This window comes from Esox lucius, chromosome 9 (genome assembly GCF_011004845.1).
Source record: "Esox lucius isolate fEsoLuc1 chromosome 9, fEsoLuc1.pri, whole genome shotgun sequence".
NCBI classification, from domain to species: Eukaryota; Metazoa; Chordata; class Actinopteri; order Esociformes; family Esocidae; genus Esox; species Esox lucius.
In genome coordinates this window covers 982,977-1,000,306 of record NC_047577.1, presented here as the reverse complement: position 1 = coordinate 1,000,306, position 17,330 = coordinate 982,977, and the positions used below count along the sequence as shown (strand labels likewise).

At 42.4% G+C, this 17,330-nt stretch overlaps 2 protein-coding genes across 2 annotated transcripts; both read left to right on the top strand.

The window, feature by feature from the left end:
- On the top strand, positions 1 to 849 carry LOC114839851 (extensin-like). Its single transcript, XM_034294428.1, has one exon. The coding sequence runs from the start codon at positions 1 to 3 to the stop codon at positions 847 to 849; it is 849 nt and encodes a 282-aa protein (XP_034150319.1).
- Positions 850 to 3,728: 2,879 nt separating this feature from the next.
- On the top strand, positions 3,729 to 13,337 carry LOC105009626 (cytochrome P450 3A27-like). Its single transcript, XM_013131529.4, has 14 exons — positions 3,729 to 3,996; positions 4,920 to 5,013; positions 5,114 to 5,166; positions 6,018 to 6,117; positions 6,910 to 7,023; positions 7,281 to 7,369; positions 7,671 to 7,819; positions 9,314 to 9,441; positions 9,884 to 9,962; positions 10,231 to 10,391; positions 10,474 to 10,700; positions 11,304 to 11,466; positions 12,506 to 12,627; positions 12,932 to 13,337. The coding sequence occupies exons 1-14, from the start codon at positions 3,923 to 3,925 to the stop codon at positions 12,939 to 12,941; spliced, it is 1,563 nt and encodes a 520-aa protein (XP_012986983.3). The 5' UTR covers positions 3,729 to 3,922; the 3' UTR covers positions 12,942 to 13,337.
- Positions 13,338 to 17,330: the final 3,993 nt, after the last annotated feature.

Genomic DNA, 17,330 nt, shown 5'->3' with positions numbered 1-17,330 from the left:
ATGCACCGTCCTACAGAACCCCACTGCCACCGCCCTACTGGACCCACAGCCAGCGCCCTACTGGACCCCCTGCCACTGCCCTACTGGACCCCCTGTCACCGCCCTACTGGACCCCCTGCCACCGCCCTACTGGACCCACAGCCACCGCCCTACTGGACCCCCTGCCACCGCCCTACTGGACCCCCTGCCACCGCCCTACTGGACCCCCTGCCACCGCCCTACTGGACCCCCTGCCACCGCCCTACTGGGAGAACAGCCACCGACCTACTGGAACCACTGCCACCGCCCTACTGGACCCCCTACCACCGCCCTACTGGACCCCCTGCCACCGCCCTACTGGACCCCCTGCCCTCGCCCTACTGGAACCACTGCCACCGCCCTACTGGACCCCCTACCACCGCCCTACTGGACCCCCTGCCACCGCCCTACTGGACCCCCTGCCCTCGCCCTACTGGACCCACAGCCACCGCCCTACTGGACCCACAGCCACCGCCTTACTGGACCCCCTGCCTACTGGACCCCCTGCCTACTGGACCCACAGCCACCGCCCTACTGGACCCACAGCCACCACCCTACTGGACCCACAGCCACCACCCTACTGGACCCCCTGCCTACTGGACCCCCTGCCTACTGGACCCACAGCCACCGCCCTACTGGACCCACAGCAACCGTCCTACTGGACCCACAGCCACTGCCCTACTGGACCCACAGCCACCGCCCTACTGGACCCACAGCCACCGTCCTACTGGACCCACAGCCACTGCCCTACTGGACCCCCTACCACCGCCCTACTGGACCCACAGCCACCATCGGCTGTGGCATGACCGGGGCTCGAACCCACGGCCATAGCAATGCAGGTACACTTCTGAGGCAGTAGACCATATTGAACCCTTTTTTGTGTTATTTTATGTTGTATCATAATTACCTGAGTGCCCCAAGATGAATGGTTTTTGCCACTGAGGTTTTTGTAGAATGACTTTAATTTGCCAACAGACACAGAGACCTCATAGTTATCTTTTTTCAGAAACAACAACACAGCAACAACCAAACATACTTCCTCTTCACAAACCCAAACTTGCCTGCATGACTTAGGACTCGCCCACCTGATGTAGGACACACCCACCTGACCTAGGACACGCCCAGAATGGATAAAGGGCTGGCACAACGGGACACGCCCAGAATGGATAAAGGGCTGGCACAATGGGACACGCCCAGAATGGATAAAGGGCTGGCACAACGGGACACGCCCAGAATGGATAAAGGGCTGGCACAACGGGACACGCCCAGAATGGATAAAGGGCTGGCACAACGGGACACGCCCAGAATGGATAAAGGGCTGGCACAACGGGACACGCCCAGAATGGATAAAGGGCTGGCACAACGGGACACGCCCAGAATGGATAAAGGGCTGGCACAATGGGACACGCCCAGAATGGATAAAGGGCTGGCACAACGGGACATGCCCAGGCATGAATCAACATTTTCTCTTTCTCTCTCCCATCTCTCATGCTGCTCTTTCTGTCTTTCACACAGATTTAACCTCTGTCTGACCCGACCTGATCGTTTACTATGTCATCAGCCCTGGCAACTTTTCAAAGGGAACAACACGGCCCTTCACACACAAACAACAGTCACCGTTCCAACATGGCTGACTTCTTAAAGGGGTAGTTCACCCATTTGATTTGATTTTTGGAAGCATTTGGAAATATTTCACTCTTAGTACATAAAACACAAAATACCATCAAAATATCTTAGTACATAAAACACAAAATATAATCAAAATATCTTAGTACATAAAACACAAAATATCATCAAAAAAGCACAACTGGGTACAACAAGCAAGAAAATACATCAGAGTTATCTAGAATGGCATTTTTCACATTCAAATACGTAATGTTCAAACAAACACTACGATTCAAAAATGTGAGGTTGTTTTTGAAAAAAAAGTATCATCCAATTAATCAGAAATATAGTGTAGACATTGTTACTTTTGAAACGGCTGATTTTCAATGGAATATCTACATGGGTGTACTGAGGCCCATTATCAGCAACCATCACTTCTGTTTCCCAATGATACATTGTGTTTGCTAATCCAAGTTTATATTTCTGTTGATTGATCATTAGAAAACATTTTAGCAATTATGTTAGCTCCACTGAAAACTGTTGTGCGGATTATAGAAGCAATAAAACTGGCCTTTTTAGACTAGTTCAGTATCTTCAGCATCAGCATTTGTGGGTTTCCATTACAGGCTAAAAATTGCCAGAAACAAATAGCTTTCTTCTGAAACTTGTCAGTCTATTCTTGTTCTGCAATTCCATGCAAGAAATTGCCAAGAAACTGAAGATCTCGTACAACAATGTGTAGTACTCCCTTAACAGAACAGCTCAAACTGGCTCTAAACAAAACAGAAAGAGGAGTGGGAGGCCCCAGTGTCTAGTCTGAGAATTAGAAGCTTTACAGGTCCTCAACTGGCAGCTTCATTAAATAGTACCTGCAAAACACCAACCTCAACATCAACAGTGAAGAGATGACTCTGGGATGTTGGCCTTCTGGGCAGAGTTGCAAAGAAAAAGCCATATCTCAGACCGGCCAATAAACAGAAAAGATTAAGACGGCCAAAAGAACACAGACACTGGAAAGAGGAAGATCTCGGTCTAGAAAGCCAGCACCACATGTGGACATTGAGACAGGTATTTTCTGTTTCACAAACATTATTGACCAACTAATGTATGAATGGAAGGGGAAGTCGGCGCCCTCGTCTGCCGCGGCAGTGATGGGTTTGATGTTGACCAGGGATAGGGAGTGCAGTCACTCTGAACTAAATTGTACACACTTTATTGAGAATGTATTCCAAACACAATTTAGAAATGTCCTAACATATCACGATGTAGTACCCTGTTGAATGACATGTACACAAAAACAGGGATGCATTTTGGGTCATGAGTGCCAGTTCAGAAATTAGACTGAAACCGTGCATCTTATAGATGTTGCAACGCAATGAATCGCTGCACTTGAGAATTCTCAGCAAAACCAAACAATTAGAGAACATCAGTTATAGTTCTAAATTCAAAATGAGAATTCTGGAATCCAGAAAGTTAGCCTGCCATGGATTTAACACCCTCTGGTGGATAACATGGCAAATACCCAAAACGCATCTACTCAATAGACTCTACACCAGAGGTCTCAAACCGGTTCCATGGAGGGCAGAGTGTCTGCAGGTTTTCACTCTCTCCTTGTACTTAACTGACTAATTAGGTCACTAATTGGTTTGTTTCTACCCCCACCTGGTTGTTTAGGTCTGAACTGGGAACCAATTTAAAGACCTCTGCTCTACACCCTTTGAAAATGCAGCTTTTTTTTATGCAAAGGCTTAAATCAAAACTAATCAAGATAACGGTCAGACATTCCTTTAATAAGATCTTGTAACCAACAATACCTAAGTGAAAACAAATAGATATTTTCTTTGAAGAAAATATACAAACAAACCCCTCCCCCCTGCCTCCTTCCTCCTTTCACAACCTCTCTCATTCTATGTCCCAAATGCCAACATAGTGCACCACTGTAGACCAGAGCCCAGTGGGACTAAATAGGGAATAGACTAAATAGGGAATAAACTAAATAGGGAATAGACTAAATAGGGAATAGAGCTTCAAAGTCACTAAATAGAGAATAGAGTGCTACTTGGGATCCAGGCCCCTCCTACTCTCTCTTGGGAGGAATCACAAACAGGAAATACTGTTAGTGTGTTGTATCACAGAAAGGAAAGACTGTCAGTACGTTGTCAGAACAAGAAAGACTGTCAGAACGTTGTCAGAACAAGAAAGACTGTCAGAACGTTGTTAGAAGAACAAGTAAACGAGAACCGGAGATAAAACTGAGCCTTTGTTTACAGGAGGAGCAGCGAGCCGAACTGCAGGAGAGATGAGGAGTTTTCTACCGTATTTCTCAGCTGAAACCTGGACCCTTCTGGTCCTGCTGATCACCCTGATTGTAGTGTAAGAACTTCCCTTTAGTAGTAACTGTGTGTTGTAGTGTAAGAACTTCCCTTTAGTAGTAACTGTGTGTTGTAGTGTAAGAACTTCCCTTTAGTAGTAACTGTGTGTTGTAGTGTAAGAACTTCCCTTTAGTAGTAACTGTGTGTTGTAGTGTTAGGACGTCTGTAGTAGTTAATGTTTGTTGTAATGTTAGGATGTCTGTAGTAGTTAATGTGTGTTGTAATGATAGGCTGTCTGTAGTAGTTAATGTGTGTTGTAGTGTTAGGACTTTTGTAGTAGTTAATGTGTGTTATAATATTTGGATTTCTGTAGTAGTTAATGTGTGTTGTAATGTTAGGATGTCTGTAGTAGTTAATGAGTGTTGTAGTGTTTGGATTTCTGTAGTAGTTAATGTGTGTTGTAGTGTTTGGATTTCTGTAGAAGTTAATGTGTGTTTTAGTGTTTGGACTTGGATGTTTGGGGTGTGTGTTCCACCTCATTAACTCAGGGGTGTGTGTTCCACCTCATTAACTCTGGGGTGTGTGTTCCACCTCATTAACTCTGGGGTGTGTGTTCCACCTCATTAACTCAGGGGTGTGTGTTCCACCTCATTAACTCTGAGGTGTGTGTTCCACCTCATTAACTCTGGGGTGTGTGTTCCACCTCATTAACTCTGGGGTGTGTGTTCCACCTCATTAACTCTGAGGTGTGTGTTCCACCTCATTAACTCTGGGGTGTGTGTTCCACCTCATTAACTCTGGGGTGTGTGTTCCGCCTCATTAACTCTGGGGTGTGTGTTCCGCCTCATTAACTCTGAGGTGTGTGTTCCACCTCATTAACTCTGGGGTGTGTGTTCCACCTCATTAACTCTGGGGTGTGTGTTCCACCTCATTAACTCTGAGGTGTGTGTTCCACCTCATTAACTCTGTGATGTGTGTGTTCAGGTATGGATACTGGCCCTATGGTTATTTCACTAAACTGGGGATCCCTGGTCCTAAACCCCTTCCTTTCGTTGGCACTATGATGGAGTACAAGAAGGTTAGTACATGCAGTGTGTATTCGTAAATATTGTCATTACACAAATGATTTCTCACACGTTTTACACAGTTATAATTTTAATCCTGCTCTCTCACCACAGGGTTTCTTTAACTTTGACTCAGAGTGCTTTCAGAAGTATGGGAGAATCTGGGGGTGAGTTCAGTTATATTGTTTAGTAACCAGAGGACTTAATATTTCACTATTCCCCATCATCACCTGCTCTGGCTATAATTTTACAGTCAATTGTTTTATTTTACATTTATTTATGCAGACAATTCAAGTTACTGTAAATAATGACATATATATATATATATATATATATATATATATACATTAGTAGTTGTATTACTAGTAGTAATAGTAGCAGCAGTAGTAGTTGTATTGGGAGTTGTAGTATTACATGTAGATAGTGGTGGTAGTAGTAGTAGTAGTAGTGGTATTAGTAGTAGTGTTGGTAGTGATAGTGGTGGTGGTGGTGGTGGTGGTGGTGGTAGTAGTAGGGGTAGTGGTGGTAGTAGTATAAATAGTAATAGTGGTATTAGTAGTAGTGGTAGTGATAGTAGTATTAGTATGGGTAGTAGTAGTGGTAGTATTAATGATGGTAGTGGTAGTAGTAGTAGTAGTGGTAGTAGTAATAGTAGTAGTGGTGGTGGTAGTAGTAGTAGTGGTAGTATTAGAGGTGGTAGTGGTAGTAGTAGTGGTAGTGGTGGTAGTAGGGGTAGTAGTAGTAGTAGTGGTAGTATTAGTGGTGGTAGTGGTGGTAGTAATATTAGTGATTGTAGTGGTAGTAGTAGTATTAGTAGTGGTAGTGGTAGTAGTAGTAGTATTTTTAGTGGTAGTGGTAGTATTAGTGGTGGTAGTGGTAATAGTAGTAGTAGTAGTAGTGGTTGTGGTAGTGGTAGTAGTAGTAGTAGTGGTAGTAGTAGTGGTTGTGGTAGTAGTAGTGGTAGTAGTAGTAGTGGTGATAGTAAAAGTAGTATGAATAATAATTATGTCTGTTAAAGGATCTATGATGGAAGACAGCCTGTTCTCTGTACGATGGACAGAACCATGATCAAGACCATCCTCATTAAAGAATGTTACAACATCTTCACCAACCGCAGGGTGAGACACACACACTCACAAACACACCAACACACACATACACACACACACACAGACAGGCAGATATCATGGCTAAATCCTTTCATGGTCATTGCTCAGCATAAATCCTGTTTTTGAAGTATGCTCAAAAAACCCAGTGATAAAATAAGTTCATATCTAACTCCAATGTGCAGCCTAGCACAACTCCCAAAGATTTACATCCCCACTGTGAAGAATGGTGGTGTCAGCATCATGTCATGGGGATGTTTCTCAACGTCAGAGCACTCTTCAGGATAGAAGGGAGTATGAATATTGCAATTTAAAGAAAACCTGCTGTTTTTTGCAAGAAAGATTAAATTAAGAACCATGACAACAATCTGAAGCACAGACTGAAATCAAATTGTATTTGTCACATGGATAAAACAGCTGGCCCACAGTGAAATGCAGGCCCTCTAGCAACAAGTAGCTACAAGTCATAAATACATACAGAAAAATGCTAATAATGTGAGGTAAGATTTGAAGTAAAAAGAATAAACAAATATTATTTGCAAACACAGAGAGCAGTGATATACATTGTGAATTGTCAATATATACATTTAATTTCAGAGTAATAATATAAAACACTCTTAAGTGTGGACTACTAGATTAGTAGAGGAGAAACGATAATCATTTAAAAGCCTGACACTCTGACAGCAGAATCTGGAAATGAATTAACGGAGATGGAGAGTTTCTAAAGGCAATCAAAAAGATACAGTGCATCAATAATACAGCTATCAATAACAAAACATGTATTTATTGTACCTATCATTGTAGAACTTCCAAATGAATGGAGAGTTGTATGATGGGCTGACTGTTGCAGAGGACGACACATGGAAAAGAATCCGCAGTGTCCTGTCCCCGTCCTTCACCACTGGAAGACTGAAAGAGGTAGAACTATCCCTCCATTTTGTTCTGTTTTTATCAGATTCCTTTCCCCTCTGGAAGATTGAAATAGGCAGAACTATAGCTCCATCCCTCTCCTTTTTATTTAGGCTCTCTTCTCAACTTGTAACCTTATTTTCCTTAACTTGTTATAGGCTCTTCAAACCATGAAAATATTATAAACATGTAATATAAACTGTGTAAACTTGTCATAAATTTTTGTAAATATGTTAGGTTTTGTAAATCATCTATGTCTCCACAAGATGTTTGGCATCATGAAGCAGCATTCTTCTAACCTGTTGAATGGAATGAAGAAAAAGGCAGAAAATGGCCTGGCGATTGAACTCAAAGAGTGAGTCCTGACCTTTGACCTCTCACCATTCAAGTCTCTTCTATTACTTTGGATTTTAATATACACACATATGCCTGCAAGGGTCCATATAATTTTGACCTCTTTTGAAAAAACATTGTGTTCATTAGGTTTTTCAGACCTGACTGTATAAACTGTGCTTCAGGTTCTTTAGACCTGACTGTATGAACTGTGTTTCAGGTTCTTTGGACCTGACTGCATAAACTGTTTCAGGTTCTTTAGATTTGAAGGTGTAAACTATGTTTCAGGGTCTTTGAACCTGACTGTATAAACTGTGTTTCAGGTTCTTTGGACCGTACAGTATGGACGTGGTCACCAGCACAGCATTCAGTGTGAACATTGATTCCCTGAACAACCCTTCAGATCCCTTTGTGTCCAACATCAAGAAGATGCTTAAGTTTGACCTGTTCAGCCCACTCTTGTTTTTCATCAGTGAGATCGCACATACAGTCACACACAAGTCATATCATTTAATCACATCACAAGTAATAACCAATTAAAATGATTGGTATCCTTGATAACAATGAGAAAAAAGGTTTATGTTTAAGGTCTATGTTATGAGTTTGGGGTTATGTTAATGAGCGACAATTTTATTGTCCAGCATGTGTAATACATATGGATGCATTCTGTGATTTTTGGCCACTGGTTGAAAAGCCTTTTGTGGCCCAACACAGCTCCCAAAGATCACCATCCTTAATGTGAAGAATGGTAGCATCATGTCCTGGGGATGTTTCTCCTTGTCAGGAACTGGAGCACTTCTCAGGACAGATGGAGGGAAACCTGATGCTTTTTCAAGAAAGTTACACCTCTCTCAGAGGAGTCCCAATAATAACAATTCCATTCCCGCTGGGTGTTCTCAGCAGTAAATGTTATGTAGAAGTTGAATTTTGCACACGAGCAAGAAACACAAAGCCCCCACCACTGACTCCCTCGTTATATTAGAGTTATGGTCTCCCGTTTTCTGATTGGCTTAGAGGTTGCACTTAGCATCTAGTGTTTGAAATAGGCCAATTGCTAAAGGCTAAGCACAGGCCGTGGCTGGTAGACAAAACACAGCATGAGCACAGAATTCTGTGTTAGCTATCAGAGCTACTCATATGTACCTACAATATTACAATGTCAATACAGCTGTAATTTATAATTTCTGACACCTACAGTTGTGCTCATAAGTTAGCATACCCTGGCAGAAATTGTGAAATGTTGGCATTTATTTTGAAAATATGACTGATCATGCAAAAAATAATTATTTTACTTAAGGATAGTGATCATATGAAGGCATGTATTATCACATGGTTGTTTGGTTCCTTTTTAAATCATAATGATAACAGAAATCCCCCAAATGGCCCTGATCAAAGGTTTACATACCCTTGAATGTTTGGCCTTGTTACAGACACACAAGGTGACACACACAGGTGAAAATGGCAATTAAAGGTGACTTTCCCACACCTGTGGCTTTTTAAATTGCAATTAGTGTCTATGTATAAATAGTCAATGAGTTTGTTATCTCTCATGTGGATGCACTGAGCAGGCTAGATATTGAGCCAAGAAAGATTTCAGCCAAAACTGACAGAAAAATTGTCCGGGATACATTTTTTGAGATACACCTGCAGTTTCCACATTCTCAACATCAGATATTTCTCATAACCAGTGTTTTGTATTTAATGCTCATCATCTTTCAGGCTCATCAGTATAAATGATTCCTGTAGTTTACATAACATCCACCATTCCTCTTCTTCCCCTCTGCTCCTCACCTTCCTCCCTCTTCTAATCTCCCTTCTTTACTCCTCCTCTCCAATCCCCTCCTCTTCCCATCTCTTCTTTACTCCTCCTCTCCAATCCCCTCCTCTTCCCATCTCTTCTTTACTCCTCCTCTCCAATCCCCTCCTCTTCCCATTTCTTCTTTACTCCTCCTCTCTCCTCTTTCAGTATTTTTCCCTTTCATGGCTCCTATCTGTCAGATGTTGAATTTTTCATTTTTCCCGGCGGAGGTATTGAACTTCTTTTACGCCTCACTGGCCAAGATCAAATCTGAACGAGGCAGAGAGAACACAATCGTAAATATATTTATTCATTTTATTTAATATGTTTTTTATTTCTATTTTTATCTGTACATTTGTATTCATATTACATCTATTTGACTAGTTTTGTATTTTCGGAACTCAATATACATATGTTTATACAGATTCATATATTATCAAAGAAAATTTTCCAAAATTAATACAAATAACCTTAAGAAATGACCCAACAAGATTCTTACCAGCAGGAACTGCTATTTTTAAATTCGAAATTGTATTCATATAGGAAACATTTTTCAGACCAAAATATCTATATTTAGAATTGAATATGTTTTCATATGTATATATATGAAATATTATATGTTTTTTGTTATTGTAAACCAGATGTCAGCGCTGCAGTGGAATCTGTTGGCTGTGATTGGATGATATCCAGTAGAATCTTCGGATGTCTCTGACCAATAACATTTCTTTCTTCTTCCAGGGTCGTGTGGATTTCTTACAGCTGATGATCGACTCTCAGAAAGACAGCAAAACAAAGACAGGAGAAGAACAGAATAAAGGTGCCCAAACACACAAGTAAACTACTGTTATTAATACATGCCTGTACATTACTGTTAAACAAACACACCTGTAAAATCTGTTATAAACACACTTGTAAACTACTGTTATAAACACCAACCTGTAAACTACTGTTACAAACACACACCTGTAAACTACTTTTATAAATACACCTGTGAACTACTGTTTAAATCAGACGTGTAAACTATTGTTGTAAACACTCTCTCCATTGATCTGTCTTGATCTCTATCTCTCTTCATCTTTCCCCAGGACTGAGTGATCATGAGATCTTGTCTCAAGCCATGATCTTTATCTTCGCTGGCTATGAGACCACCAGCAGCACGTTGAGTTTCCTGGCCTATAACCTGGCTACGAATCCTCATGTCATGACCAAACTGCAGGAGGAGATAGATACTGTGTTCCCCAACAAGGTGACGGACACACACCCCACACACATTACACACACACACACATGCAGTGTGGAGGTGCTGATGTGTGTGTGTGTGTGTGCAGGCTCCCATCCAGTATGAGGCTCTGATGCAGATGGAGTATCTGGACAGTGTGTTGAATGAGTCTCTGAGACTATACCCCATCGCCCCACGTCTGGAGAGGGTCGCCAAGAAGACGGTTGAGATCAATGGTATCATCATCCCTAAAGATTGTGTTGTATTAGTCCCCACCTGGACTCTCCACCGTGACCCTGAGATCTGGTCCGACCCTGAGGAGTTCAAACCTGAAAGGTACTGATTGAACCATAGCCAAAGCTTCACCACATTACAACCACAATACATCTATAATATTTTGTGTCTGAACTGCAGCCACAAAACAACTATAATATAATGTATACTGTAATGTGAACTACAATCATACAACAACTATAATATAATGTATAATGTGTATGAACTACAATCATACAACAACTATAATATAATGTATAATGTGTATGAACTACAATCATAAAACAACTATAATATAATGTATACTGTAATGTGAACTACAATCATACAACAACTATAATATAATGTATAATGTGTATGAACTACAATCATACAACAACTATAATATGATGTAAACTGTAATGTGAACTACAATCATACAACAACTATAATATAATGTATAATGTGTATGAACTACAATCATAAAACAACTATAATATAATGTATACTGTAATGTGAACTACAATCATAAAACAACTATAATATTATGTATAATGTGTCTGAATGACAACCACAAAACAACTATAATATGTGTCTGAATGACAACCACAAAACAACTATAATATAACGTGTCTGAATGACAAACACAAAACAACTATAATATGTTGTTTCTGACCTCTCTGTCAGGTTCAGTAAGGAGAACAAGGAGTCTATTGACCCGTACTCTTACATGCCGTTTGGGGCGGGGCCCAGGAACTGTATCGGGATGCGTTTTGCCCTGATCATGATCAAACTGGCCATGGTGGAGATCCTACAGAGTTACACCTTCACCGCCTGTGAGGAGACCCAGGTGAGACACACACCTGTCCAGGTGAGACACACACCTGTCCAGGTGAGACACACACCTGTCCAGGTGAGACACACACCTGTCCAGGTGAGACACAGGCTGATCTCTCTGTAACAAGACCCAGGTGAGACACACACCTGTCCAGGTGGAACAAATTAAGACGACATCACGTGATGATGTCATTAATTATTTTTTATCAAGGATTGCACCTGCTTTAGCACAGACAACATTTCTCTTCTTGTGTGGTTTTGCCCTGTTATTGTGTCATATCAGGGTATGTCATGTGTCACATTATTGTGTCATATCAGGGTATGTCATGTGTCACATTATTGTGTCATATCAGGGTATGTCATGTGTCACATTATTGTGTCATATCAGGGTATGTCATGTGTCACATTATTGTGTCATATCAGGGTATGTCATGTGTCACATTATTGTGTCATATCAGGGTATGTCATGTGTCACATTATTGTGTCATATCAGGGTATGTCATGTGTCACATTATTGTGTCATATCAGGGTATGTCATGTGTCACATTATTGTGTCATATCAGGGTATGTCATGTGTCACATTATTGTGTCATATCAGGGTATGTCATGTGTCACATTATTGTGTCATGTCATGTTTTTCTCCATAGATCCTGTTGGAGATGGACATCCAGGGTCTGATATGTCATGTTATTGTGTCATGTCATGATATGTCATGTTTTTCTCCATCGATCCCATTGGAGATGGACATCCAGGGTCTGATATGTCATGTTATTGTGTCATGTCATGATATGTCATGTTTTTCTCCATCCATCCCATTGGAGATGGACATCCAGGGTCTGATATGTCATGTTATTGTGTCATGTCATGATATGTCATGTTTTTCTCCATCGATCCCATTGGAGATGGACATCCAGGGTCTGATATGTCATGTTATTGTGTCATGTCATGATATGTCATGTATTTCTCCATAGATCCCGTTGGAGATTGACATCCAGGGTCTGATATGTCATGTTATTGTGTCATATCATGATATGTCATGTATTTCCACATAGATCCCGTTGGAGATGGACATCCAGGGTCTGCTGATGCCAAAACAACCAATCAAACTGAAGCTGGAACCCCGTAGCAACACCTCAAGAAACAAACCCACCACCTCTTTGACTCCAAACACAATGTAACTACAGCTTGAATAGGTCATTACCCTGTAGGACACTGTAGTACCCGGAAGTACCCTGACATATTATGTGTTACCCTGAATTATTCTGTAGTACCCGGAAGTACCCTGACATACTCTGTATTACCCTGAATTACTCTGTAGTACCCAGAAGTACCCTGACATACTCTGTATTACCCTGAATTACTCTGTAGTACCCCAACGTACCTTGTAGTACTTTGGAGTAATCTCTAGTACCCCATAGAACCCTGATGTTCCGTACAGTACACTGAAGTAACTTATAGTACTCTGTATTATCCTTAAGTATCCTGTAGTATCCTGTAGCTGTAGCTGGACCAACAGGACTCCGGACCCAACTGGACCAACAGGACTCCGGACCCAACTGGACCAACAGGACTCCGGACCCAACTGGACCAACGTGACTCCTGACCCAACTGGACCAACGTGACTCTGAACCCAACTGGACCAACGTGACTCCTGACCCAACTGGATCAACGTGACTCTGAACCCAACTGGACCAATGTGACTCCTGACCTAGCTGAACCAACGTGACTCCTGATCTAGCTGAACCAACATGACTCCTGATCTAGCTGAACCAACATGACTCCTGATCTAGCTGAACCAACATGACTCCTGACCTAGCTGGACAAACGTGACTGAGTTAATAAGTGTGAATTTGCTTGTTAAAAGTAAAACAATTCTGGAAGGCACTGCACTTGTGCTTCTGTCATTATTGTTTTCACCGGTCTTGTCAGCTCCCTGTTCAGCCTGCCCAGTTCTGCTCAGTAGTGATGGCCAAACAAGGCCTTGTTGAATCAATTAAGCTTTCCAGGACATGGCTTGGCTAAAAGATTCATTTCTCGATGCCTCGTCTTGACAGCGCTCACTGAGGACACCTACTGGTTGAAATCATTAACAGGTCAAATAATGATTACCGCAATGAAGTTGCATTGGCTCAACGGAAGCTTCAGTCATCCATTTCAAGGACTCACGTCAGTCACATCACTTGCAATGCAAGGTCAATATAGTTAATAAACTCTAACTACTGTATTGCCTAAAATGTTGATCTCAGTTCAGTGGAGGGTTGTGGGATCTCAGTTCAGTGGAGGGTTGTGGGGGATCTCAGTTCAGTCGAGGGTTGGGGTTCCTGTCTAGGTCTCTGTTTAGGTGGCACACTGATCTTGTTTGTAATAACTCAGTGTCAAATGGACATCGAGTAAAAAAAAAAAAAAAGTTTTTTATGATCTATTGTATTTTTTCATAGAAATACTACCAAATGTGTGAATAGTACCATACCATACCATCTTCTTCTGCTTATCCGGGGCCGGGTCGCGGGGGCAGCAGTCTAAGCAGGGATGCCCAGACTTCCCTCTCCCCAGACACTTCCTCTAGCTCTTCCGGGGGGACACCGAGGCGTTCCCAGGCCAGCCGGGAGACATAGTCCCTCCAGCATGTCCTAGGTCTTCCCCGAGGTCTCCTCCCGGTGGGACGGGACCGGAACACCTTCCCAGGAAGGCGTTCCGGAGGCATCCGAAACAGATGCCCAAGCCACCTCAGCTGACCCCTCTCGATGTGGAGGAGCAGCGGCTCTACTCTGAGCTCCTCCCGGGTGACCGAGCTTCTCACCCTATCTCTAAGGGATCTCCCAGCCACCCTGCGGAGAAAGCTCATTTCGGCCGCCTGTATCCGGGATCTTGTCCTTTCGGTCATGACCCAAAGCTCATGACCATAGGTGAGAGTAGGAACGTAGATTGACTGGTAAATCGAGAGCTTCGCCTTGCGGCTCAGCTCTTTCTTCACCACGACAGACCGATACATCGACTGCATTACTGCAGAAGCTGCACCGATCCGTCTGTCAATCTCCCGTTCCATCCTTCCCTCACTCGTGAACAAGACCCCTAGATACTTAAACTCCTCCACTTGAGGCAGGCACTCTCCACCAACCTGAAGCGGGCAAGCCACCCTTTTCCGACTGAGGACCATGGCCTCGGATTTGGAGGTACTGATTTTCATCCCCACCGCTTCACACTCGGCTGCAAACCGTCCCAGCGCATGCTGAAGGTCCTGGTTAGAAGGGGCCAACACGACAACATCATCTGCAAAAAGCAGAGACGAAATTGTGTGGTCCCCAAACCTGACCCCCTCCGGCCCCTGGCTGCGCCTAGAAATTCTGTCCATAAAAATTACGAATAGTACCAAGGCAAGCAAATCCTTTATTTCCATAGTGTCATTAACTCTCCTAACCTAACTACCATAACCTCTCATATTAACTCTCCTAACCTAACTACCATAACCTCTCATATTAACTCTCCTAACATAACAACCATAACCTCTCATATTAACTCTCCTAACCTAACTACCATAACCTCTCATATTAACTCTCCTAACCTAACAACCATAACCTCTCATATTAACTCTCCTAACATAACAACCATAACCTCTCATATTAACTCTCCTAACCTAACTACCATAACCTCTCATATTAACTCTCCTAACATAACAACCATAACCTCTCATATTAACTCTCCTAACCTAACTACCATAACCTCTCATATTAACTCTCCTAACCTAACAACCATAACCTCTCATATTAACTCTCCTAACATAACAACCATAACCTCTCATATTAACTCTCCTAACCTAACTACCATAACCTCTCATATTAACTCTCCTAACCTAACAACCATAACCTCTCATATTAACTCTCCTAACCTAACTACCATAACCTCTCATATTAACTCTCCTAACCTAACAACCATAACCTCTCATATTAACTCTCCTAACATAACAACCATAACCTCTCATATTAACTCTCCTAACCTAACAACCATAACCTCTCATATTAACTCTCCTAACCTAACAACCATAACCTCTCATATTAACTCTCCTAACATAACAACCATAACCTCTCATATTAACTCTCCTAACCTAACTACCATAACCTCTCATATTAACTCTCCTAACATAACAACCATAACCTCTCATATTAACTCTCCTAACCTAACAACCATAACCTCTCATATTAACTCTCCTAACCTAACAACCATAACCTCTCATATTAACTCTCCTAACATAACAACCATAACCTCTCATATTAACTCTCCTAACCTAACTACCATAACCTCTCATATTAACTCTCCTAACCTAACAACCATAACCTCTCATATTAACTCTCCTAACCTAACTACCATAACCTCTCATATTAACTCTCCTAACCTAACAACCATAACCTCTCATATTAACTCTCCTAACCTAACAACCATAACCTCTCATATTAACTCTCCTAACATAACAACCATAACCTCTCATATTAACTCTCCTAACCTAACAACCATAACCTGTCATATTAATTCACCAGCGGTCAGGTACTCTAGACGTTAGAGTACCTGACCGCTGACCAAATATCTCAGTCAACTAACAATAACACAGGGATTTACAGGATGGCCTAGACGTTAGAGTACCTGACCGCTGACCAAGTATCTCAGTCAACTAACAATAACACAGGGATTTACAGGATGGCCTAGACGTTAGAGTACCTGACCGCTGACCAAGTATCTCAGTCAACTAACAATAACACAGGGATTTACAGGATGGCCTAGACCACAGGTGTCAAACCGGTTCCACGGAGGGCCGAGTGTCTGCAGGTTTTCGCTCTCACCTTGTACTTGATTGATTAATTAGTTCACTAATTGGTTAATTTCTATCCCCACCTGGTTGTTCAGGTCTGACCTGGGAACCAATTTAAAGGAAAACCCAAAGACCTGCAGACACTCGGCCCTCCGTGGAACCGGTTTGACACCCCTGGCCTAGACGTTAGAGTACCTGACCACTGACCAAGTATCTCAGTCAACTAACAATAACACAGGGATTTACAGGATGGCCTAGACGTTAGAGTACCTGACCGCTGACCAAGTATCTCAGTCAACTAACAATAACACAGGGATTTACAGGATGGCCTAGACGTTAGAGTACCTGACCGCTGACCAAGTATCTCAGTCAACTAACAATAACACAGGGATTTACAGGATGGCCTAGACGTTAGAGTACCTGACCGCTGACCAAGTATCTCAGTCAACTAACAATAACACAGGGATTTACAGGATGGCCTAGACGTTAGAGTACCTGACCGCTGACCAAGTATCTCAGTCAACTAACAATAACACAGGGATTTACAGGATGGCCTAGACGTTAGAGTACCTGACCACTGACCAAGTATCTCAGTCAACTAACAATAACACAGGGATTTACAGGATGGCCTAGACGTTAGAGTACCTGACCGCTGACCAAGTATCTCAGTCAACTAACAATAACACAGGGATTTACAGGATGGCCTAGACGTTAGAGTACCTGACCGCTGACCAAGTATCTCAGTCAACTAACAGTAACACAGGGATTTACAGGATGGCCTAGACGTTAGAGTACCTGACCACTGACCAAGTATCTCAGTCAACTAACAATAACACAGGGATTTACAGGATGGCCTAGACGTTAGAGTACCTGACCGCTGACCAAGTATCTCAGTCAACTAACAGTAACACAGGGATTTACAGGATGGCCTAGACGTTAGAGTACCTGACCGCTGACCAAATATCTCCGTCAACTAACAATAACACAGGGATTTACAGGATGGCCTAGACGTTAGAGTACCTGACCGCTGACCAAGTATCTCAGTCAACTAACAATAACAGAATGCTTACATACAA